The sequence below is a fragment of the Brienomyrus brachyistius genome, chromosome 17, assembly GCF_023856365.1.
Source record: "Brienomyrus brachyistius isolate T26 chromosome 17, BBRACH_0.4, whole genome shotgun sequence".
NCBI classification, from domain to species: Eukaryota; Metazoa; Chordata; class Actinopteri; order Osteoglossiformes; family Mormyridae; genus Brienomyrus; species Brienomyrus brachyistius.
The window spans coordinates 756,802-781,892 of NC_064549.1; the positions used below are offsets into that span (position 1 = coordinate 756,802).

Below are 25,091 nucleotides of genomic sequence, written 5' to 3' on the forward strand. Positions count from 1 at the left end.
GGATTCAATCCTGTCAGTCTTGATTGTTGGCATAGGATGCCCTAGATGAGGCAGGGATGTAAACAGCTGTGATGTGCAAGCTGTCGTTTAACATTTAGCTTGAAGAAGAGAGCTTGTTCCCAGCCCCCTCAAAGAGAACCTATTGCATCCCACTGCCGTTCCTGCAGATCGCTGAATGGGAAGAGCAGCAGTTGGATGAGCGGGTTAACTTCAACAACTGCAAGATTGACCCCGCCCCTTTTCAGCTGGTGGAGCGCACATCACTCCATAAGGTACCTCTCTTACTTCCGAGGGCTGCGGTGTAAATGGCATTACCTCAGCAGGCTGTTACCGAAGTGCTCACAAAGTATACCCTCCAACAGCCTTTTCCCTCATCTCTTGAACATTTTCTACTCCTCACCCATCTTTTCTGTTGGTTAGCCTGGAATTCTGACTGCTCTGCTCTTATCCTAGACCCACACTATCTTCTCACTGCTGGGTCTGGACCACGCTTACGTCACCAGTATCGGCCGGCTCATTGGTGTGGTCTCGTTGAAGGAGGTGAATATGACATCACACACATGACATCACACACATGACATCACACACATGACATCACACACATGACATCATTACCATGACATCACACACATGACATCATTACTATGACATCATTACTATGACATCATTACTATGACATCATTACTATGACATCATTACTATGACATTGCACCACGACATTATACCCATGACATTACATTCAAAGACATCTGGTGATGTGCGATTTTGTCTACGTCCTTCTTTTAGGAACCAAAGGGAAATTCATACACATGCACACACACAAAAACTATGCAGCACACACACATTGTTACAGAAGCACACAATTCTGTTCAGACGCCGAGACAAAAGGCTTTTAAATGGCAGCCCTATACTCTCATTAAACACAAAAGGGCAGGAAAGAATGAGGCAATTTGCCTTTTAATCGGATGAAAAATGGCAGTTATTGCTAAGTGTAACACAGTCTGTTTCCGTGACATTTATAACTGAAAGAGAAGAGTGTGTGGGGAGAGAAGGTGAAGCGGCTGGCGGTGACTGGCGAGACCGGCGCGGGCGCGGGCAGGCCAGGATTAATGGGCCACGGGTCCGTCTTGGGGAGATGTAGCGTTTTGGGTTGGAGTGGAACTGGGCACCATCCTGTTAGAGGGGACGGCTCGACAAGCTCATGGTTGAAGGACGATGTGAGAGCCTTTATCTTTGAGGATTACGTGACTGGTCTTCTGCAAAACAGCGATTTGTAGCTTCTCTTAGAATCCCACAGTGACTGTTCCTCAGATCTGAGGGGAATCTGTCGCCGTCAGCAACTGGATTAATAAACCGCATTAGACGGCCCCCGCTAGCCAGTGTTCGTGCTGCTCCGCCGGCCTGCCAGGCCTCCACGCCACCTGACTCACCCCCTGCTTCACCCCTGCTTCACCTCTGTCCACAGCTACGGAAAGCCATCGAGGGCTCGGTGACTGTGAAGGGGGTGAAGGTACGCCCCCCACTGGCCAGTTTCCGGGACAGCGGTACCAGCAGCAGCGAGACCGAAGCCACAGAACTGCACAAGCTGTGGGACCGGCACCGGAGCCTGGCGCTCCCGCGGGAACACCACCCCTCGGATTCGGAGGACAAGTCGCAGTGAGGGGGGCTGCGGTGGTGGGAGGGCTGGGAGGAGCATGTCAGCCCCCAGAGAATGTCAGTGCCATGATCTCTCTGAACTCCGTAAGCTCTCTGCCGGCTCCTCCAATCAGAGCTTCCCCAAATCAGAATCCCATTCTGCTTCCACACTGACTGGACTTTCCTGTCCTGGGTGGGAATGGAGGGACCAGGCGAGAGAATAAGCCCATATCTCGGACTCGCTGCTCTGGAGTGTGTGTGTGTGTGTGTGTGTGTGTGTGAGAGAGAGAGAGAGAGTGACAAAGAGAGAGTGTCTACCTCTGTGTAGGTGTGAGAGTGGAGGACACGATTTGCGTGATGTCTGGAGTTTTATTTGCGTCTTAACAGTAGAAATGAATTATTTTTTAAACTTCACTCTTCGTGTTGAGAAGAGTGCATGATGAACATCTGGTCTTCTCACAGGAGGCTCTTCTCTGAACCTTGTCTTCCACATCCTGGGGTTCAGTGGTACTTCCAGCCAACATTCCTCTTCCTCTTCTTCACATGTATCCCACCCAGAATCCATCCTTGCTCATCTCACACCCCAATTTTCCACTGCGGTTCCTGCATCCTGTGCTCGTGTTCGCAGGGGGAGCCCTGCGTAGTGCCACCTTGTGGTGTGGTAGAAGGCACACATAGCACAGCCCTTTCTGTCTCTCACACACACACACACACACATACCTATGCATGCAGCCTTTCCCGTTTCTACAGGAAGCACAAGAGGGTGTCTGTGTTCAGCACGGTTGGTGCTAGGAAGTGTTTTTTTTTTTTTACCACTGATCTCTAGTTATTTTCTTAAGTTGGTGTAAGAACACAAAATCGGCCTCTGGCACTTTTTAACTTATTGTGGAAGCTGCCGTAGTCCAGACAGAGCCTTCTTACCACCTGAAAGGTGGATTCTCTTCCGGGCTCAGGCTGCTGACACTCATTTTAATAAGACGCTTCTCTATATTTAGCTTTTAATAACCTGAAGATGGAGGGAGCAGGAACCAACCATGTTAGGGGTCCTTCTTAATCTCGCTCAATGTCTCTGCTAAACGCACACATGCACACATTCACTCTCACTGGTCATTACACTGTCTGTGTGTTTGTCTGGATGGGGGCTGTAATTAACACCTCTCTCTGTTCTCGACACATTTCTCTCATGCTGCACACTATAGGGGAGTTACCTAGGGACTCTATGGCAACCAGTGCCTGGCTAGTGTAGCCTTGGGTCTGTCTGGTCTGGATTTGTTGAAACACAGCCAGCCAATAGAGGAAGGGATTGAAACATGGCCAGCCAATAGAGAGAATGATTGAAACACAGCCAGCCTATACAGACCAAACAATAGCTAATACAGCCAATAGATTAAAAAAAAAAACATGACTGAAACTCAGCCAGCTTAAATATCCATAGATACCAGGACTGAAACGCTGCCCATCTATAGAGAGGGAGACTGAAACGCAGCCAGCCTATAGAGAGGGAGACTGAAACGCAGCCAGCCTATAGAGAGGGAGACTGAAACGCAGCCAGCCTATAGAGAGGGAGACTGAAACGCAGCCAGCCTATAGAGAGGGAGACTGAAACGCAGCCAGCCTATAGAGAGGGAGACTGAAACGCAGCCAGCCTATAGAGAGGGAGACTGAAACGCAGTCAATATATTTTAAAAAATCAGGAAGAAACTCAGTCAGCTGCTTGATACCATGACTGAGACATAAGCAGCCAGTCAAAGGTACGACCCTTGACCCTGGGTAACCGGGTCATGCACAGGACATGAAACACGGACCATTTCTTGGTACAACTCAGTTTTTTAATAGTTTTTAATGCAGCACTTGGAAAGATGCAAATTTTGTCTAATTTAATTAACCCAGGTGTTTGAACGCTTTAGCTATGAGGAACTTTGGTACTAACTGATAATTATTCTATTACAGATCAGTAGGTTATGAACCAATTAAATTTATGTGTAGTGGTCATGTACCCAATCTGTAAAAGAAACATTTCAATATTGACAATTCTTGACTTCTCACTACAATTGCTGTGTATTTTAGACCCATATGGTGAGTTAATCATTACTTTGTGTATGATTTTATGGGGAGGGGGTTACTAAAATCTTTCCAACGTCATAATCATCTACTCCATTGACCTCTGCTTGTATATGTACCTTGTACACACACTTGAATGTTTACACAGGCTTACAAGCTTGTACACCTCACCTGTGCTCTAAGAAGACTTGGTCTTTCTCTTTGTAACTTCATCTTCTGTTTTTCCGTGACACCCGTCCTTACATGAGATGATGCGGTGCTGTGTTGTCATGACGCCCAGCCATACTAAAGGAGGACTCCATGTTGCCGTGACACCCAGCCATGCGTAAGGTGCCACAGTGTCGCGTTGCCATAACGTCCAGCCATACTAAGGAAGACAGCCTTCGTGTTACCATGACGCCCAGCCATACTAAGGAGGACAAGCCTCTGTGTTGCCATGACGCCCAGCCATACTAAGGAGGACAGTCTCCGTGTTGCCATGACACCCAGCCATTCTGATTGCAACACTGACTTTCCTTAAGTGTGCCTAACCATGCCCTTACCATCTGTCTGTCTAACTCGGATGAACAAATCTGTGGACCTGCCAGCCTGTGATCTTGCTATGCATGGACATAACTCCATGCTTTCCCCCTGCACATCCCTGCTCTGTCACATTACCGGGATTCCCGGTAAAGGATGTGTTCACCAGAAATTCTTTGGGTGTAAGATTACACCCACACGGAAACCACCTTCCAAGCTACAAACATGACCAAGAATCGTTTTTCCCTAGAGCATGTGATATTCAAAGTTGCCAGTTCCTTCGTTTGCAACCAAAAATATGGAATGAAAATGTTTTATTGTCTGTGTTATGGTACATGTTCTGTAATCACTGTAACTGAATTATATTGTGGGGTTTCGCTTCCTTTTTACCGCGCTTCCCGGTGTTGGGTTCCACGTCACTTGGCAATCAGCACTGACCTCACATTTCCACAACGCGTGGCTTTTGTCGGTAAACATCCCGATCTGCTGAGGAGTCACCGGATGCCTTGACTCCTAACACCTCACAGCACAGCATGAATCCACATCTCAAACATCTACAGAATTTGTGCAAGATCCATTTCACCAAGTGCCCCCGGGGTGTAGCCTGGGTCTACCTGGGCATGCTTGGAATAGATGCAAGCCTTTAATCTCCTCGCTGATACCCATCTGCCTCCGAATCACAGCGTTCTAACCGTTTTTTTCTCTCCGTTATTCATACATTTCCTCACAAACTTAAAAAGGCAGGTGCATATTTATTAAAATGTATTAATCAGCAAGGGTAACATGGAATTCTTATTTGATTTGTTATTAGGTAATAAATTTGTGCAATAATGATCGTTCATCTCACTTTATAACCAGATTTTAATCGATTACTTGACATGAACACAAGATAACCTTATTTTTGTAAAGAAATGGAATATATAATGTATGTGTAAATATAAAATAAATGACTGCGGATGTTGTTTTCCAGCCGTTTGTGTTAGTATTGTCTGCCTGGTTGTCTGTCGGGCTCTAACCCTGAACTTGTAAATACTGTACATGCCAGCGTCGAACAGACGAGAGGTTGACTAATTTTATTTTTGTATATCGGGGAAAAAATAAAGCTTTAACAAACGTTGAACCTTTGTGTTGTGATGTTGTGTCTACATTGGCAGTCACGTGTTTGCACCTCATCAGGGAATGTTTCAGGGAAATCGCAGATGCAGGTGCCTACAGGGGAAGCCGGTTCAGATCTGGTAGCTGGTTCCTGGTGTTGAGTAGATGCGGGTACCTCCGGAGGCAGGTTATGGCCCGGTAGCTGGTTCCTGGTGTTGAGTAGAGGCAGGTCCCTCCGGAGGCAGGTTATGGCCTGGTAGCTGGTTCCTGAGGTTGTGTAGATGTGGGTAACTCCGGAGGCAGGTTATGGCCTGGTAGTTGGTTCCTGGTGTTGATTAGATGCGGGTACCTCCTGGAAAAGATTAGGGGCTGGTAGCTGGTTCCTGGTGTTGAGTAGAGGCTGGTCCCTCCGGAGGCAGGTTATGGCCTGGTAGCTGGTTCCTGGTGTTGAGTAGAGGCAGGTCCCTCCGGAGGCAGGTTATGGCCTGGTAGCTGGTTCCTGGTGTTGAGTAGAGGCAGGTCCCTCCGGAGGCAGGTTATGGCCTGGTAGCTGGTTCCTGGTGTTGAGTAGATGCGGGTACCTCCTGGAAAAGATTAGGGGCTGGTAGCTGGTTCCTGGTGTTGAGTAGAGGCAGGTGTTGAGTTTCCCGGATTTGCGGCAGATGTCCAATCATAATCCAGCAGCCTGCGTGTGCGAGTCAGTCTGTCTTGGCCTCACCTTGCTCAATTAGTCGCATCCATCCGTCCTCATTACAAGGTTGAGGAGGTTTCATGTTTCGGTGATTACTCACTTGCCAGGACGTGACCTCAAACGTACACTTCAGTGCAATTTATTTATGTAACGCTTCTCGCACAGCGTACTGTCACAGAACACTTTGCAAAGTCCCGGCCTCAAGGTCCCCAGAGAGACAGCCTGAGGTAACAGTGGCAAGGGTTCCCCAAGAGAAGGAGGAAGAAACCTTGGGAGAAACCAGACTCAAGGGGGAGAATCGTTCTCCGCCGCCACCAGGTACTGCTAGTTTACATAATTTAGTGCCGGCCGAATGCATATATACACCTTACATATACTGTATGCTGGGCTAAATAATGTTTTTAGGGCTTATATGGGTCTTTATTTATTCAACGTTCATAGGGGGCAAACTTGTAGCTGGAAAATGAACAGCAGTGACATAAATAAGGCTTAAATTAGATAAACAGCAGGAGGTCTTTCCGTGGAAGTTCGTTTGCAGCTGCTTCTGCAGGCCATCGTCCGCTTTGCAGTGACGGGGCTTGTGCAGAGGAAATGGGATTTGACAAGCATGGGATTTCGTTAGCTTCCTTCAAACTGGAGTGTCGGAGCAATTCTGTCTCAGCAGATCGGCGCGCGCATCGATCTGGACAAGCATGTCCTCATTACAAGCGCGTTTTTATTTCTGTCTCGACTGACCGGCCGACTCGCCGCAGCTCCCCAATCCAGTCTCCTACATTTCTTGTGCTGGCTTCCGACAGGGGTCGGGCCTCGGGGTGGAAATGCTGTCGTTAGCTACCTTGAAAGTGCAGCCCGGCCCGGCTCATGAGATCCCACAGAACCTCAGAGGGCTGCGCTCCTTCCACCCAGATCAGGTGTCTGTGGGTTCCGACTTGCGGACCACAGCCACACCTACCAGCCTGAAGTCGCAATATTAAGCACATTGTTTAGTGAAAACGGAGCATGATTATCTCTGGCATTGCAGGCATCTAAGGATGACGTAGACGACAAAGGATGACAAAACTGCAGTTGTAAGTGCACGGACGGCCTTTGTGTTCCAGCAGTTTGCCCATCTGTAGACGCACTGACTTGACTTTGGGATTAATGTCCATTAAATGAGTTTGTGGGTTTGAAAGCAAGAACGCATTGAGCTGGGAACGTTTATAAACACTTTTAATTAAGTTTTTCAAACACAGCTGTAGGAATGAGTGTGGGGGTGGGGGGGGTGTTATACATGGCCGTAAGCGCAGTAGGCTGGAGGGGGGGGGTCACGGTCATGGTCCTGCTGGCTGCTCCTCTTCCTCACGCTCACCACCAGAATCCCCTGGGCTGTTAAGGTACTGCTGACCGTCAGGGGGTCCATGTCCTCAGGAAGCTGGCTCCTGTGAGTGAAGGTGTCGCTGACGCTACCGTCATCTGCCACCTGGGGGCAGAGCAGAGCCCGGACCGGGACAAGGTTGGACAGGGACATTAGGAGGGAGGAAACGCCCAAGGCTGGGGTAATGGGGGTTACAGGCTGCCCCTACCTTTTCAGCATGGATGACCACACAGCAATTGAAGGCCAACACCACCACGTCCCCGGGCTCAAACTGGCTGACGTCAGCTGACACGCTGTAGGACGAGCCTGCAGAAGGGGGGGCAGGACAGCTCAGCTCAGCAATGTCCCATGCATGGAGGGCTTGGCACACTGTGAAGGTGCACCCTAAACGTACATCTTCAAGGTACATCCTAGGAGGCATGATGAAGAGTTCCCTCATACTCAGAAAACACTAATTTGCCAATAAGGTACCTCAGTGGTACTTCGCTGGGCAGGGATTCAAACCAACAACCTTTCAAGGGCGTCCACAGCCACTGCCCATAACCCCCTGAAAAATGATCCATTGCTACTCAATGAGTGTCTGACCCTGTACTCTGACTCCTAGCTTCACTCTCACTTGTATCTGTGTTTATGGGCAAATTAAAACAATCCAAGTCAAATGCAAAAATTAAGGATAATTTCATTTCATCCGAACTTCTGACTGTTTTCATCGCCCATGTGTCAAAGCAGAGTCCTGCCTTGGGGGAGACAGGGTGTGGGGGCCAGAGCTGTGTGAATGACTGTGGGCACCATTCTGAGTAACACTTAACCTCTTCTGTAATCTCAGACATATTTCCACGTTCCTTTTCATCTTTCAGAAAGGCCACAGATGTGTTTATAATCAAACTTCATTAAATATCTATTGAGGAAGACCACAAACAATGCTCGTCTATCTCTATATTTGTATTGTTGTATCATGGCTGATAAAGAACACAAAATATTATGTTGAAAGTAGATATCAGTTAAAGGATATTGCTGCCACAGTGACCTATGCAGTTAGTGAATATATACTATATGAATATAATATGCGCTATACTACGATGTTGTTCAACACAGTTCTCAGGGACCCCCCCCCCCGGACAGTCCATGTTTTTGCTTCCTCCCAGCTCCCAGCCAATCAAGAACCCTGAATACCTGCTATAGGCCTGTTGGGAGATGTGAGGGAGCAAAAATGCAGACTGTCTGGGAGTCCTCAAGGACTGAGTTAAGAAACACTGCCGTCTGACAGCTTAAATGCTGAAACGCAAAATGCCAAAACTGCTCTTCTGGTGGTGACAGAAGCCAGATCCGCGCCCCACCCCCCAAAACACTCACCACAGCGGCTGAATGCTGACAGGTCCAGATGATCTTCAGTCCCCTCGTTCCCAAGCAGCCTATGGCGTCCAGCATCTAGGTACGGCTGGAACGCCAAACCGGCCCCGGAGCCAGACTCCGCCCGAACAGAGCTGCTGCTGTAGCGGCTGGAGCGGGATATGGAGCCGCTGAAGGTTGCCATGCCGCTGCGGAGAGACGAGGCTTTGCCGTTGGACCGTGGAGTCACAGACCCGCAGTATCCCACTCACGCACGGACACTGTGAGAGCCGCGAGACATGTCAGCGGCTGCTATCTCACCCACGCCCACCTACACTCAGTGCATTCTGGGATATCAGTCAGGCACGGTGGGTCCGTCTCCATAATAGGCCATCCATTCTCACGAGTACCCCTTTAGTAACAGAAAAGCTGATAGCAAGTGGAAGCAGCAGATCTCCCACTCAGAGATTAGGAGGAATTTGGGGTCCAGGGATGTCTGAGGTAAGCTGTCAGCCTTAGGGGGGTTGGGGCTTTATGGATGGGGGTGGTAGTTTAGTGGGCCGCCTACACTGCCTTAGTCTTCATAATGACACTAAATGAGCAAGATCCTTGTGATGTGGACAGGGTTCACTCAGATTTATCGTGACTCCTTGTCTCTCTTGGCTTGTGTTACGTTTCACTGCAGGTTCCATCATTCGTTGCTACTTCCTGTCACACCCAACAACTGAACTGGAAACATTTATCTGGTATCAGTTCTGTGGTAGGTCAACAATTTGGCTAAAGTACACTGGGTGACCATTAAACTCACAATTGGGCAACTGGCATTCCTCTGCATGATCAAACAGACGCTTCAAGGAGGTGAAAATAACATCAATGATTTTATTCATAACTTCAAATCAAGGCAGGTGATGCAACATAGACCCTTCATTTACAAATTAAGTACCAGTAAATTCCAAATGTTAGAGACAGAAGCCAAAAACAGGGAGGCAATCAAAGGAGAACCAACCAGTCATTGACAATCAACCAGTTAAATCACCAGGAAATGAATGGTAGGAATAGGCAGAGAAGAGGTCAAAGGTCAAGACTCACAGTGACCAGGATTGGAAAGGGTGCCATGTGGCGCTGTGAGTGTCAAGGTGCCTCCTGCTGCCAGTCTCAGAGCTCGGGCAGAAGGTCGAAATGGACAACGGTCCTCGGCTTTGAGCTAAAGGACATGCTCTTCAGGGCTAATTCAGACCGTGTGGATGGTTAGGAGATTAAGCCAGTCCTATTCTTATAACCAGGACTGTAACAAGTCATAACTAGAGCGGGTTGGCACCCTGGTATATCAGCCGAACCTAAAGCTGAACTTCATTGAGACTGGATGGTCAGCGAACGTGATACTGAATGACCTTCCCTCTCTGTGTCACGGTGGGTCAGACACGTGGGGCTAAGACAGAGGGCAGAGGATGAAAGTTAGGGCGGCACTTGTGAGTGTGGAGAGGAGGTGCCTTACTGCATGCTCCTCAGACCATCGCCCGAAAGCAGAAATCGGCCGTAAGCTGTGCCGAGTCTGGATTGCGATGTTCACACATCTCTGTTGGAGAGAAAGATTCTAGGCCTCAGCCAATACAGACTGACACACAGAGCAACAGACACATGGAGGTGTACAATGTCAATAAATTTCTTCTGTTTGTCATGGAATTTCAGGCTCTGGTGGACATGCCTGTGAAGTAGGTGGGGGTCACTCTCAGGAACGTATCAGTGGACAGCATTATCTACATTCTCTCAAATTTACACAGGCCTAAACGAGGTTAGAGGGGTGACCGGTCCCACCCCGCCCTCAGGTTCACTGTGCGACAAATATGTGATGGCTTTTTATAGAAGCAGCCACCCCCAACACATAAACACGCATGCCATCTCTCAGAGAAGCGCCCAATGTCACAAATTGCTGCGGAAACGCAGGACGGCGCCCCCGCGTAGCCTGTTGGGGCCAGCCGTGCCCCACTGCGCCAGTTAGCAGCCGGGAAGAAGAACGAAACAAACCAAAGAAAAAAAAAATGACTCTGTCAAGCAGATGATTTTCAAGGAGTCCTGGAGTGTTTGCCAGGTTTGCACTTGTCTTCCGGCTACAGGGGACGAGCGGAAGAAGTGAAAAACAAGGCAGAGCATGAGCTCTCTCTCTCTCTCTCTCTCTCCCTCTCTCTCCCTCCGTGACTGATTCGTGCCCTTCCGTCTAACGGTCAGCCTCATAAGTCTCTCTGATTGCTTGCTCGCAGAGGTAAAACCCAGCCGCCCTCTCCTGCAGCTGTCCTCCGCTCCCGGAAGGTGCCCTGGTGCAGCTCGTACTCATATCCCCTGGTGCGGACGAACGCGGGACACGGGAACACCTCGCACAATCGGAACCTTCCGGCACATCTGATCTCTCATCACTGACCTGGCATCATTTGGGGGGGGGGGAGGGAAATCAGGAAGGGGGGGGCGGGTAATTCAGGGATGAAGGCACCGAGATCAAGATGAACCTGAGTTAGACCGACTCTCTTCTCAAAAACATCTTACAGCCTCATTTTCCTTCTTACAAAAATATGACTCTTTACAAAATCTGAAGAAGTCTTTCTTCACCAAGATCCGCCTCATTATCTTCTCTGACGCTTGAACCCCAAGCTCGACGGGAGAATGAGAGTTGCAGGTTAAACACTGCTCTGCTAATGCCCAGAAAATCACTCGAGACGGCCCACGTGTGGGAACTGTAGAGCCCTAGCAAAGGAAATTAAGGAGCGAGTCCAACATGCACGTAGTCCTTCACAAACACAGCAAGGACACAGAGTTACAGCAAAACACTCAGAAGAAACAGCAGAGATTTTTTTTTCCTCTTTACTGCGAGCCACACTGTAGCGGTGCGGCCTCCCCAGGTGCAGAACATGCGATCGGGTGTGTATCTATAGCACTGTATGGTCCCTCTGATCTCTTTAATAATCACACCCGCAAAAAAATCAAAACACTTTTGATGCATTCACGCAAACACACGCGTGCTGGTTCATGAGGAAACATTCACTGAGTCGTAGGACAGAAAGGTCGGTGTCTACTCCAGCAAGGGCAGTAGTCCATTTCCACTCTCCTCCCCTCCCCCCTTACTCTTCTCCCACATATTTACCCTGTTTCATGTAGCACCAGGAGGAGGACTGGTTCTACACCCAGAATAGTCATGGAAACTACAGTTCTCTTCAGCTCCGTTCAGGGTCAATCTGAATCCAAGGGAGACGACTCGGCTGTGGAGTCCAAGAAACAGGCTCCCTCCATTTCGTCGCTGGAACCAAGCTTGAAAACGTGGATGGATGGAGGAAATGGCACTGGAACAGCCACTCTATGTGGGTGGGACTTCCTGAGTTTGTGATTGACAGTCTTTGTGAGAAGCTTGCTGGTCTTTCAAATCGCAATCATTGGGGTTTCAGAGACGGTTTAGAAGGACACACAATGGTTGAAATCTAGCCTCCAGTCTGCCTGTTTGATTTTGAAACTGATGGATGATCTGTACTGGGACTGACAGAACAGGCTGCCGTATGTCTGACATCTTAAAAATAGGGTAGAGTTTGAATGCCGAGGTCACTTGACTGACGGAGGAGGACAGAAACGAGTGTGCAGGACAACAGCAGAATGAATATAGAGAAGAAGCAGGCAGACATGACCAGTAAAGAAGGTTCTAGAGACAGAAGCCTCCTGAAAGAACGCACGCATGCTCTCAGCCCAAGATACAACGGAGAGAGTGACAAACCGTGTCACTCGTCCCTTAAAAAAAAACACACATTTCTCTTCATTGCTGCCTTTTCAGCAGAGCAATGTCACGCATGGAAAAATTGGCAGACGTGTCGTGCAAAAAACAAACACAGTCAAAGGAACGAAAGCCAGACGACGTCGTACAAAAATAGAGAAACTCTGAGACAGAATTTACCTCTTTACTGCGTCACTGAAAACTAGTGTTTGTCTTTTTTTGTCTTTTTCTTGTTCTCTTTTTAAAAATCAAACTTTGCATTCCTAGCGCTGAAGGGATACCCGATATTCTGTTAGCGGCAACCCGGGAGAAAATTCCCTATCGATCCGACAGCAGCGGCCTGCCGCAGCGACGGGGATCCCCGTCCAATGATAGAAACCAGACAGCAAATGCAGCAACGAAACAGCTTTAAAAGACACCATCTTCCCAGCTTCAGAGTTTTCCAGCACTTTCTTTTTGATCTGCAGGTTCACAGGTAGCCATGCTGAGGAGGGTTTCGGGCTGGGTGGTCGCGAAGTCTGGCTGACGATGAGTAACTTGGATGGGTCGGGGTACACAACAGGCATTATTATAAACAGGGCCTAACACCCAGGCAGCCCACATGACCACACATGCAAAACGGATTCCGTCCCACCCCCCTTTCTGTCGCTTGCTCCCCCAAAGCCCTTGCTTCAAAACCCGCTGGCTCAGGGTTCCAGCTCAAGGCAGCAGACGTCCCACAGCGGTAGGAAGATTGTTCACACGCCTCAAGACAAAATATATACCGATAAATATCAAACCAGGCAAGGGGGATGAAGGCCTGTGGGGGGCATTTTTAAGAAGGGGGGGAGGTCTAAGAAACATGCCAAGAAGATTTCGCAGAGCAGCACAGACCAGAGGGGGACAGGACCGAACGCAAGGACAGGAAAGTGATGTCTCTAGTTTCCCGGATCACTCTTCCTCTCGACCTCATCTTCCTCCACCTCCAACTCATCTTCCTCGTCCAAGGACACGACCCCGGACGACGCCACGTCTGAGACCCTCCTGTGGCCTGCATAGCCCGGGCAGACGCTATCATAGTCCTCGCAGGCCAGCTCCTCTTCCTCAGGGGAGAGAAAGGATTCGGAGCAGGAGGCGCAGGAGGAGTCGTCGCGGGTGGAGCGGCCCAGGGAGCGGAAGGCGCAGTCAGCCCTTTGGAGGCCCTGCAGCACCCCCAGGATCTTAGCGGCCAGGTCGGCGGGTGTGGTCTGGGGTCCTCCGGGACCCCTCAGCAGTGGGAGGTCTTCCAGGCTGCACAGGCTGGAGTAAAGGGCATCTGGGGAGCCACTCTCACCTCCCGGCTGAAGGCCCTGGCTGTGCAGGAGGTCTCGCAGGTACGGGGGGTACGACACGGTGTCTGTGGGGGAGCAAATTGTTAGGAGACTGAGTTACAGAAGGTATCGCTGCGCTTTCCTTTATAACTACACATATGCAGACAGACAATCAGAGAGATAAAAACAGATAAAACAGACAGAAATGGACAGACACAGACAGGCAAGCAGACAGAGACAGATAAAAACAGATTAAACAGATAAACACAAACAGATAGACACACTCAGGCAGAAAGACAGACAGATAATTACAGCTCAAACACATAAACCAACAGACAGATACAGACACTCAAGCAGACAGAAAAAAAACAGAGGAATAAAAACATAGAGTGAGAGTCACAGATAAAACCAAATAAACAGAAACACAGGCAGACAGACTCAGATGAAAACAGGGTAAACAGACAGACAGGGAAACAGACAGAGGCAGATAAAAACAAGTTAAATATATAAACCAAGAGACAGACAGATACACCCAGGCAGACAGACAAAAAACAGATGAACACAAACGCAGACAGACAGACGCAGGTAATGAGACCGACACAGATAGAACCAGATAAATAAAACAGACGAACACAAACATCGAACCTGTTTCACAAAGCTGGATTTCTTGCTTAACTGGGTAACATGTCAGATTTAAGGTAGCCAGGTTTAAATAGACATTATCTTCTTTCACTTACATTTAGCCCAGACTACCTGAAATCCGCGAAGTTACCCGGTCAAGCAAGAAATCCTGCTTTGTGATATAGGTCCACTGAGACTGAGTGACTGACTGACAGAGATATAACAGACAGACAGAAAGACACCTGGACAGACCAGTACACTCAGAAACACACACAGTCCCACAGAGGCTCAGATGGATAGACACACACACACACACACACACACACACACACACAGATATATATACACACTCTCTCACACACACCCAGGCAGATACATATACACACACTTACTGTCCCACTGCCCTACTTTCCGTCTCTGAAAAATGTTTTGCTTTCTCCATGTAACTAGATATTCACATTCACCTCTCATAAGTTTAACTGCCTTCCTGTTCTGGAAAATGCATTTACAAAACCAGCACAAAATACTGAATTGTGCTCTTAGATGCAGTTTATTTTCTCTCTCTATCTTTATATAACTGCTTTGACGGCTATTTAAAAGTAGCAGCTTTAAGTTTTTCCCTGTGAGGTTTCCAGCCCCTGAATTAGACCGAATGGAGCAGAGACACCCACAGACAGAGTTACAATGCAGCCTCCCTCTTCCTTACTGGTCGAATTGTCATTGGGTTCGCATCTCCCTCACTGCTAAAGGAGTGTGGCTATGACACACGGGATGTGATTGGCTGTCAGCTCTCCTCCCCCCACCTTGTGCGCGAGAGAGAGAGAGAGAGAGAGAGAGAGAGAGAGAGATCACCTGTTTGAGCTGTATGGGCTGTGTCATTGGGGGGGTAGTCTTCATCATAAGACTCGTCATTGGAGTCCTCTCCATCCACAGACGACCATGCCCGTAGCTTTGCCTCCGCAATGGCGAACTGCTCGGCTACGCCTGGAGAAAGGGAGGCAGGAGAGTAAGGCGGACTCCCCAGAGAGGAAAATTTACTCCGGGCTCTGACTGGGCCCCCTCCTCCATTTCCTTGTTCCTTCCATTTCCCACAACGGCCTCTGAAAGGACCTACAGATGCTGAGACCACACGCACACACTCGCCCTTCCCTCCTGTGCCTGCTGGCTCCGCTCTGATAGGACCCGACAGGAGGGCCGTCCATCCAGATGCCTGACTCTAGAAAGCTGCAGTCCCCTCTGGAGAGGGTTCTGTGGGTACTGCACACGCTCTATAAGCACTGCGAAGCTCTTCAGAGGAGAAGGACCTTCACTCAAACAGGAGGGCCGTCCGTCCAGATGCCTGACTCTAGAAAGCTGCAGTCCCCTCTGGAGAGGGTTCTGTGGGTACTGCACACGCTCTATAAGCACTGCGAAGCTCTTCAAAGGAGAAGGACCTTCACTCAAACGGGAGGGACGTCCGTCCAGATGCCTGACTTTAGAAAGCTGCAGTCCCCTCTGGAGAGGGTTCAGTGGGTACTGCACACGCTCTATAAGCACTGCGAAGCTCTTCAGAGGAGAAGGACCTTCACTCAAACAGGAGGGCTTATGCGGTTTGTGTTACTGAGGTGGGAGGGAGAAGTGAAACAGCAGGACAGACAGGGAGACCGAACCTATCAGGATGGGCCCACAATTACAGTGAGAAGGGTGAGAATGTATGCTGGCAACAGCGCCATGGCAGTGGGACGAGGCTGGTGCACATTAACCTTGGGAGTCTGCTGACAAAAATGCACCAAATTAAAGCCTGTTCAGATCAGTCTGTAGCTTGTTTTAACAAACATGGTGAGCGAGGCAGAGGCTCACTTGGTTAATATATGCAGAAGGACAGAAAAACAGAGGCACTAAAAGCACGTGATGATGAGCACAGACGCCGCCGGCAGAGAGCATGGTGGCCTGGGGCATCGTGAGGCTTAGCCCCCCCCCCCTAAAATGTTTCTTAGCCTCCCCCATATAAATGTATTCTGAATAACTTTGTACATTATATGTTTGCCACTGGCCCCCCAAGTAAAACCCCACATCCATTAATCTCTAACTACACCCCTGGTGGCAGCCAAGGGGTTAAGCAAAGCAACTCCAGAAAGGAAATGCTGTTGGATCTTACTTCCCTAACTGGGTCTGGAACCGATTTCCAGCTGCACATGTGAAGACTCCCCTCTCAGGGCTGTGACCTTGGCATGGCGGAAAGGGTTTGTGTCCTTCAACGAGCACAGAGCTATTTTTCATCTGGAGAGACAAACTATGATTCATCAATCATGTGAAAAGGTACCGAAAAGAATCAGGGCTATCCAGGTGGAATAGGGTCACTGGGACCCTCCCCGGGGGCCCAGGCATGGGGTAGTGTCAGGTCAGCCCGAAATGACTGTTGTGGAAGGAGCCCGAGTCAGTATTGCTAGATGCAGTCGGCGAGTGTGTGTCTATCTATTCTGAAGCCAACCTGCAGCAAATCTCGCTTCCTGCTCTCCCTCTGTCAGGTCGGAGTAGGAGTTGAAGTCCGATTCGAGGGCCACGGGTGAGTCGGTGGGCTTGCACCAGCCCTTCCACTCGATCAGGTGGGCCACCCGGCCCTGAGCCATGGCGGTCGGCTTGGTCACATGGTCCTTCACCACCTGTGAGATACCTGCGGAGAAGAAACATGCAGCTTGCAGCTCACAGAAAGATGAAAGTGATGAGCGACAATGTGCGTCTGTGTCTGTGCGTAGACGGGTCTCAGCGTGGACTTACCGTGTAACGATGACCTGGCCAACGCCGCGATCTCCTGAATGGTTAACGCTCTCCTCGATTTTGGCAACATGTTGACCCAAGCATCAGCATCTACCTGCAAGAGATGGACGGTGACAAGAAGGTAACTATGACTGTTCGTTCCAAGACAAGACAAAGGTGTGACACAGCTAACAAAAGATTGGCAATAGGCAGCATGGGTATAAGGTCATGGAGCTGGAGAAGGACGACTGTCCCCAGTGGAAACGTGCTGCTGGTTCTCTGGTAAAAGCATCCCAGTCCGAAGAGGTCAAATTTAGGCAAGATCATTCGGAAAGAAGCATCAACCAAACATCTTGCTGTAAATACAATATAAACACTAATGGCTGTGGACAGAAGCCATAATGTAACTGACTGAGCCCAATTCCGAGCTGTATGGTTTGTGTTTGTGTCTCTGCTGCCCTACGGCTGCCAATCAGAATGATGTGCTGTGGAATCCAAACATGTCAATGATTATGATGCCAGTTGGGATATGAGTACAGGAACAGCTGACATGCACAGATAACTGATAGCAGTGCTCATTTGGTACATAAAGACCTTTCCAGTCAAAGTAAAACATGTATACACACACAATACCGATGCTCAAGCAGCAAGGAGGAGAAGGGGTGAAATGAGGAGGGAGGAGAGGAGAGAGGGGAGAAGTAGAGAGAAAGGAGAGGAGAGAGTGCAAGATCGGGCAGCGGGAAAGGAGAGTAGCGTGGAGGAGAGGGGAAGAGTTCAGATAAGAGGTGAAGGGAGAGAATTGGGGAGAAGGGGGAGAGGAGAAGAGAGATGAGAGGAGAGCAGGAAAGAAAAGGAGAGGAGGAGAGGGATGAGTAGAGAGCAGAGGAGAGAGGGGAGGAGATGAGAGGAGAAGGAACAAGATGAAGGGGAGGAAGAAAGAAGAGGAAGGTGAAGAGAGGGGAGTAAAGGAGAGGAGATCAGAAAGAAGAAGGGAGATGAGGACAGAAAGGAGGAGAGAAGGGACAAGATGAGGGGGAAAAGAGGACAGAATAGGAGAGGAGAGAGAATGAGGGGGAAAGAGAGGAAAGGAGATCATACAAATGAGAGGGGAGAAGGGAGGAGAGGAGAAAGGACAAGATGAGAGGAAAGAACAGGAGAGGAGAGGAGAGGGGGAAGCGGGCCCACTTCTCACAGTCACACAGGCAGATGCTGGCAGCTGCACTTTCATTGCATTTCTCATCCTTTTCTTGTGATTTCCTTAAATAACCCGAGTGCATCTCCTTGATGAGGACGGCCACAGGTTTGCTCATTATCCCGAAGTACCAGATTGGATGTTTGCTTCACTGCCAAGTGCCATAAACACAGACAATCACAGGCCTGCCAGGAGTGACATTACTGTCCCTCCCACACTGGTGCACTGTGAGGCTTACGAGGCTCCCACAAATGAAGCCAACTGTCCTGGGGAGGGACAGCCAGTGTGTTCTGTCTAGACTCACCCCCCCCCCCCCACCCAACCCCCCACTCCCCTAAACATACATGTCCATACCATACATAAGCAAATTTATGCTCATACTGGTGTCTCAATACCCATACAAATGTATAACCATACAAATCCTGAACTACAGTATTTTAAATGCACAATGGTATCAAAAAAGCGCACAACTAATAAAGCCTAATAATTACAGCTGTTTTACATTCTCATTGTTATAATAAAACATACTAACCTGCTCATTCCTGTTAACTAAAAGACGTTTAAAAGCAGCGCACCGCACACTCGTATGCTTCACGCATTTCCAAAGTGACGAACCGATTCCCCCATCGGAGCATCGCAGCAGCGGGGTGGCCGACTCGCCAGACCCCCTACCACCTTCAGGACACGGACAGCTCCCGGGTGACGAAAACGACGCTCCCCGATGGTCGATATGTGATCAGCGTCGGAATATCACAGTGCGAGTAGTAACACTAATGTAAAGAGAGATTTCAGCAAAAAACAGGTGGGAATAGACAACAAAAACATAAATCCACAATGTCTTTCTCGGTGGTGACAACGCCCCTTTGCGAAGCTTTTGCATAGAACCCCGTTTTACCGACACTCATCCTCCTCCCCTGTACCCGTTTGCATCGTGAAGCGGATATTAGCTGCCCAACTTTCCACTAAAGGTACATTTCTATGGCAACCGGTCACCATGGGACGATTTCTCCCAGGATACGCGATGATTTGTAAGTGACGTCACATGCAGAGCAGGATGCTCGCGGCTGCTGACTGCGAGTCTGTATTGCTCGTCCCCTCCTCAGCTCCTCCGTGCAGAGTGCTTTCTTTATACAAGCAAATACGGCTAGAATATAGTGGAAAAGTCGTCCACACGCATAACCACCTGAAAAATCAGTCAATTAATTCACAGATTCACCTGCTTTAATTGCAATGATTAAAAGAGGCCCATCAGATATTAAACAAGCGCACGGCTGCTTAATGTCTTCAAGTCGTGCATGCTACGCCGCGAAGATCCTGGTGCGCTCTCAATTCCAGCAGGTTGTTTCCCGTCATTGCGGTTAAATATCTACTCTTTCCTACAAAAAATAAGCAAATAAAATGTAGGCTACACCGTTTTTGAAGATAAAAAAAATAGGGTACAAATGCACAAATGTAATTATATGAGCAAATACGAGTGCTTGAAGTGGGCCAGTACTCATCGGTAGGAAGTACCGGTACCTCTTTGTCTTTCTCTTCAAAGTACCGGGAACGTTTCTTGCGTACCGGGACCTCTCATAACCTACTAATAGTGAATAACAAGGTGAGTAACGAAACCTGTTTTTTTTCATACTTCAAGCACTGGCAAATACCATACATAATGCTAATAAACATGCCTATTAAAGCAATTTGATCGAGCCTTGTAGATCCTGCTAGATTAAGTAAAAACAGGTTAAAGGTGATACAAACATCTATACTTTTTAAGAATCGGTATAAGAAGCTGTCATTCTCTTGAACTCGTCAGCTTCATGAACAAGATATTTTTAATTTGTCTGTAGTCGGTAATAGCCTATAGCGTAACTGGATTTTTACTTTTTTCGTTTAGGAAATTACTATATTCCAGAAATGCATTCAATGCAAACGAAATTGCGTTTAAAAACGGACTTGGCGCTGTGCTTTTAAGTCAACAATGTAACGGAGAGCATGACTGCCGGCGTTATGGTAGTTCGTAACTTATACAGCATTGCGGCGTACAGAACACTGCATGCAAGCCAGGTAGCCTACGTGACGGTAGGCAACCGATATGTCACAGTAATAAAATCGATACCTGCATAAAAATCAACCATCCAAATCTCCGTTATAAGGTTATTAAATTGCATTTAGTTGAAGAAAAAAAAATATTGTTCCCTGTGCCATGATTATTTCGCTTGGAAACCGTATTAAAAATTAATTGCTAATTACCTTGAATGACTTACGAATAATTAGAAAACTAACTGGTGAATATTTAATAAAATAGAATGGAGAACCCAAACCGAAATTAACGACGCAAATAGATTTGGTTAATTAAGTAATTATTAAACCAGGAAAGACTGAGAAAATCATTTTCTGCTTCGCTTCCTGAAATAGTGAGTTCGCTTCCGTCGGTGATTCTCCAGTTTCTGCCGCCATGCACGTATCGTGTTTCTCAGAACACAAGGCCGTACAGCCTCTGCTGTAAGCAGGACTGCGCACAAGCGCAGGCGGGACCCTGTACTGCTGCATTAGCGCTACTTCCGTACGTTCAAAATAATTCACTTCATAAATAAATGTAAGACTTACAAAATGTATTCCCATCGATGCATCCTAAGCAGGGCCGTGTGGAGCCTATCCCAGGCAGTACGAGGCACAAGGGACAAGGCTGGGCAACACCCTGGATGGGATAATGATCCATCGTAGGCTGCACACACACTCACCACAGGCAATTTAGGTATGCAGGTTCGCCTAACCATATGACTGCGGGACGAGATACAGCGGTAACATTCAAACTCCATAATTCAAACCTCAAACCCTGTCCGCGAGAGCCACTATTCCACCCTGATGTTAAGCTAATAAAAATCATTTATGGTTATTTTAGATCTAGTTTAATGTGTCACACATGTATTGGCGTCTGACACAGTTTTCAGGAGCTCAGTTAATTTATTTTTTATTCTTCATCTGTTTACTTTCAGGATCGTGGTCAATTAAATTTTTTTTTGAATGTTTGAAGTATTCCACGGCATTCGTCTTTTAGGTGTATGAGAAACGCGGAGAGAAATTAGAGTTAAGGATACCTATCTATGTTTTTATAAAATACAGCTTGGAATTTGTAAAAATGACAAGATTGCAGTGTGTTTGTGTGACAAAATAGTCCAGCGCCTGCAGGCACGTTCACAAAACTAGATAGAATAAAGGATCAAAGCAACATTATCACTCCAAGGATCTGTCTGGACACGGAAAGATCGCTGGACAGGAATTTAGAGTAAAAGTCCAGAAATCACAGGGGCACACGACCCCAGCACTGACCTCCCATTCTCCGCTATATGCTGGCACAGACCTTTGAAGGAACGGATTCCTTTGTAGCCGAAAGATATGGAGGCACATTTTGTGTATGCATGTGAAATCTCACGGACAGAGTGACGGTTCGTGTCAGCGGCTCCTCTCAGTAGAGGGAGTCTTCACGCAGATGACCAATGCCGTCATAAAGCACCGCGCCAATAATACAATCCTTAGACATGCAGACCAAATGGCAGATCTGTGCCCAGCACAATGCAGTTTCTGCCGCGCCTTCAGCAGAGTCCTCCGTCTCATTTTAACTACACGAGGAACTAGCAAACACTGGAGAAGAAACCTCCCTTGGGCTACAAGAAGGGATGCCCCAACACAGGAAGATTTAAGAAGACATGGGTACAGAATTCCTAAGACTTCGTTCTGATAAACACTTCCCCTCCCTAAAGACCTTGCAGTTGGTTTTTTTCATGACACCCAGCTCCATCTCTCTGCTGTTCTTATATCTCCTGACAACTTCTGCCACGCTATACTGCAGTTATTCTGCCAAACAAAAACATTTCACATGTGTTCAGGTTAAATACATAACATTTACTTAAATGTTCAGGTGAAGATAATGGTTCCAAGGTAATCCCGGAAAGTTACAGGTCAGCAGAAACTGTCACCATTCATCTCCGAAAACAACCCATAATATCTTGCCAGATTAAATACATAACCCTATAGTCTGCTTCGCCTTGAAACCTCATTGAAGGTTTCCCACGCGCAGAGAACTCAGAAATAGTTGCTCAGATTTGGTTACCTAATATCCAGCATGTGGGTTAGTAGCATTTTGTGTTTTCTGTCCATAAAATGAGGCATTTTAAAGGGTTTGTGGTCAATTCTGTGTTATGACCCAAAGAAGAACTTTGTCATGTGACCCAGTGATCCAGGTTTAATGTGTCATTGTTCATACACAGCACCGATTTATATTTTAGATATCACGCCTGAACTTACACAACCAGCTAAGCAACAGCCTACACACTTCAGTTCATGTTTCCATGACGATGGGAATCCAACTGTTGCTGAAACTACATCACTGAAAGTTAGCAAGTAATTACCAATACAGACAGTGTACTAAAGGTTGGTCAGTGTTTATGGTTATTTATTCCATGCATCCACATAACCCTGGAAATGCCACTGATGACTTTTCATGAACACATTTCACGCGCTGAGATGAAATGGACAGAGGCCACAGGGCCATTTCCTATAACTGAATCTACAGAGCACTATGCAAATTCATAGACAAGGTAACGATAACAAAATCGGAAAAATGTAAAAGGTTATTCTCATTGTCTTCTATTGAATTCAACAAGTGCGTACAGGCATGAGATATACATATATAAGAGCAATAACCGTACACAATGCGGTCAATTACAGCAGCTGTTCCTGCAGCAGCTTATCTGCTTGCCTCTCCAGGGGTATGCGCCGTTAGCGGTCCAGCACTGGTGCTGTGACCGTACCTCCATCTCCGTGCGTCACCTTTTTCAACGCGGCAGCTCCCGCTTACACGCCTCCACGCGGCAAAGGGCAGCGCTCGCGGGTGGCTAGCGGCCGCGTCCGGTCCCTTGGAACTGCTCGCTCGGTCGTCATGGAAACGGCGACGGAGCCGTTCCTGCGCGCGACTTCCCGCACCGGTGCGCAAACTGGGAGAACTGGGTGGAGGTGAGCTCACCGGGACTGCGGCGACGGAGGGGCTCTAAGGCTGAAAAGACGAATATACACATGATAAGCCTTTCCTCCCAGGAGGACAGAAAGGGCATTAAACATTAAATCATTAAGCATCAAAATCCAGCGCCGGTCGCCACTGTGCTCGGAGCACTGCCGACTGTGTGCCAGTGCCCTCGGGGTAATCTTAATCCCACACCAGTAAAAGAACCCTCTTATGGGAAAGCACTTCTCGAGCCTTTGGGGAGGATCAAATTACTAACGTTGCACATATAAGCTGAGAAGTGGGCAGCGAAAGGGGGATACTTGTAACGTTACCGCATGCAGGCTCGCTGCGTCCGCTCGAAAGTGAACGAGTACATCTCTGGCAATTTACAGCCTATCTTCGCCCTTGTCCCTTACGTTTTGGACAAAAGCAAGAGAGACAAGAGAGTTGCGGAGTGAAATATAGAGTGATGCCCTTTATAATCAGTCTTTTGAAGTACCTTAAAGGCCGAGCAAATGACTGGCTTTTAAAGCAGTGGAAATAAATCCGGTTATTTGTCGGGGCTCTAAAACGGACTGGTCGTTTGACTGAGAGATGATGTTGGCATCAGAAGTTGGCATCTGATCGGTTATCACACCGATGAATAAGGAGTTGTGCAGCCCTGGCCCGGGAGATAAATCTGATGCTAGCTAATGCAAGATTAATGGGGAAATTGTGAAGAGCAATATTACAGGGCATGGGGGTGTCACCAGAGAAGCGCGCTTGGCAGCTGCCAGCCGCTGCGGGCTGCGGGTCATATACGCGCAGGCTCCGTTCGCACGCTGTCCTTTCGCGTTTCATCCCGCATTTCGGATCCGCTGAACCGCTGGGACGGCAAAGCACGCATTTCACCACAGCTCGTGGTAAACAAGCGAATTAGTGTTCCAGCACTTTGCAGAAGAACCGCCTTACCTTTAACGGCAGGTCCCGTTGTTGCAGCCAAAGCGCTAGTTCACAACGTCGGCCGGCACCAAACGGCTCCCTCTGCTACCGTTAAACTCGCCTTTCGCACCGGCCTTGCCCCCGACGCGCCGATACCCCAACACCGTATGCCTCCTTGGCAAAGGCTGCTTTGGCGCAGCACAGCCGGGCGGAGCGCCGTCGCCGTCTCACTTACCTGCTCGGATGCGATCCGTAAATTGTGCCTGGGCGCTGCGCCTACGCTGGGTTAAATCACAGAAGGCGTCTTACCAAGAGCGCTTTTCTATCCGCAACAGCCCATTATCAATATTATGTAATCACAAATCTGTTTATTTCGTAAATTCAACATGATCTCATCCTTTCCGCAAGCCTATCTAAGCATACCTCATGGACTGAAGTCTTTTTCGTCTTCCTTTGTCGATGTCTCGACCACTTCAGTGAGGAAATGGACACAGTGCTGAGAAATCCAGTCACTTGGATCCCGTCTTGTTTTGTGATTTTTTTAAATATATATATTATTATTTATTTAACAGCGCGCTCACTTATCTCTGCCTATATTATACCCCTTGTTTTTGAAACCAATCCCCCACTAGCATTCACTTTTTCGACTACGTCACCCGGGGAAGGATGTATGCGTCTGTTTGAGCACCACGGCCGGTGGACAGCGACTGCCAGGGTGGGTTCAGCAGCAGCATTGGCCTCTCCAGCTAAGGGTTCCTGAAGGTGAAATCCTCACACACCGGCCCTTTTGCACTGCAATTTCTCTCCCTCGTCCCGGAGAAGACGACGCGCAGTGAACACCGGTCCCAACCTGGCGTGAAAACAGGCCATATAAATCAGTCTGTTTTTTTTTCTGACACGGAGCGGAATC

General features: G+C 48.2%; 3 protein-coding genes across 8 annotated transcripts in view; 1 reads left to right on the forward strand and 2 right to left on the reverse strand.

The window, feature by feature from the left end:
* The window catches only part of clcn2c (chloride channel 2c), a 47,180-nt gene extending 41,845 nt beyond the window's left edge, over positions 1-5,335 (forward strand). For all 4 annotated transcript variants that reach the window (XM_048980381.1, XM_048980379.1, XM_048980382.1 and 1 more), the window contains 3 exons: positions 168-272; positions 454-540; positions 1,466-5,335. In XM_048980381.1, coding sequence (XP_048836338.1) covers positions 168-272; positions 454-540; positions 1,466-1,660 — 387 coding nt within the window. In that variant the 3' untranslated portion in view covers positions 1,661-5,335. The remainder of the gene's footprint in view (positions 1-167; positions 273-453; positions 541-1,465) is intronic.
* Positions 5,336-7,265: 1,930 nt separating this feature from the next.
* On the reverse strand, positions 7,266-11,120 carry LOC125711993 (heat shock protein beta-7-like). Its single transcript, XM_048981566.1, has 3 exons — positions 8,709-11,120; positions 7,564-7,661; positions 7,266-7,460 (listed from the first exon to the last, which is right to left on the reverse strand). The coding sequence occupies exons 1-3, from the start codon at positions 8,887-8,889 to the stop codon at positions 7,266-7,268; spliced, it is 474 nt and encodes a 157-aa protein (XP_048837523.1). The 5' UTR covers positions 8,890-11,120.
* Positions 11,116-24,410, reverse strand: LOC125711487 (protein FAM131A-like). 3 transcript variants are annotated; one of them, XM_048980398.1, is made up of 6 exons: positions 20,866-23,271; positions 18,803-19,040; positions 17,100-17,193; positions 16,813-16,995; positions 15,195-15,326; positions 11,116-13,807 (listed from the first exon to the last, which is right to left on the reverse strand). In XM_048980398.1, the coding sequence occupies exons 3-6, from the start codon at positions 17,167-17,169 to the stop codon at positions 13,350-13,352; spliced, it is 843 nt and encodes a 280-aa protein (XP_048836355.1). In that variant the 5' UTR covers positions 17,170-17,193; positions 18,803-19,040; positions 20,866-23,271; the 3' UTR covers positions 11,116-13,349. The 3 variants fall into 3 exon arrangements, with proteins under 3 accessions (XP_048836355.1, XP_048836357.1, XP_048836354.1); XM_048980400.1 differs by lacking the exons at positions 18,803-19,040; positions 20,866-23,271 and adding an exon at positions 24,212-24,410; XM_048980397.1 differs by having other exon boundaries at positions 18,803-23,271.
* Positions 24,411-25,091: the final 681 nt, after the last annotated feature.

Excerpts from the sequence above, each read along its gene's own strand:
- LOC125711993 (XM_048981566.1), bottom strand. The coding sequence starts at position 8,889 with ATGGCAACCTTCAGCGGCTCCATATCCCGCTCCAGCCGCTACAGCAGC. Across the intron at positions 7,662-8,708 it reads GTCAGCATTCAGCCGCTGTG|GCTCGTCCTACAGCGTGTCA; the intron begins GTGAGTGTTTTG and ends CCCCTTCTGCAG. Across the intron at positions 7,461-7,563 it reads TGGTCATCCATGCTGAAAAG|GTGGCAGATGACGGTAGCGT; the intron begins GTAGGGGCAGCC and ends CTCTGCCCCCAG.
- LOC125711487 (XM_048980400.1), bottom strand. The coding sequence starts at position 17,169 with ATGTTGCCAAAATCGAGGAGAGCGTTAACCATTCAGGAGATCGCGGCG. Across the intron at positions 16,996-17,099 it reads GGCCAGGTCATCGTTACACG|GTATCTCACAGGTGGTGAAG; the intron begins GTAAGTCCACGC and ends TCTTCTCCGCAG. Across the intron at positions 13,808-15,194 it reads AGCCCATACAGCTCAAACAG|ACACCGTGTCGTACCCCCCG; the intron begins GTGATCTCTCTC and ends GCTCCCCCACAG.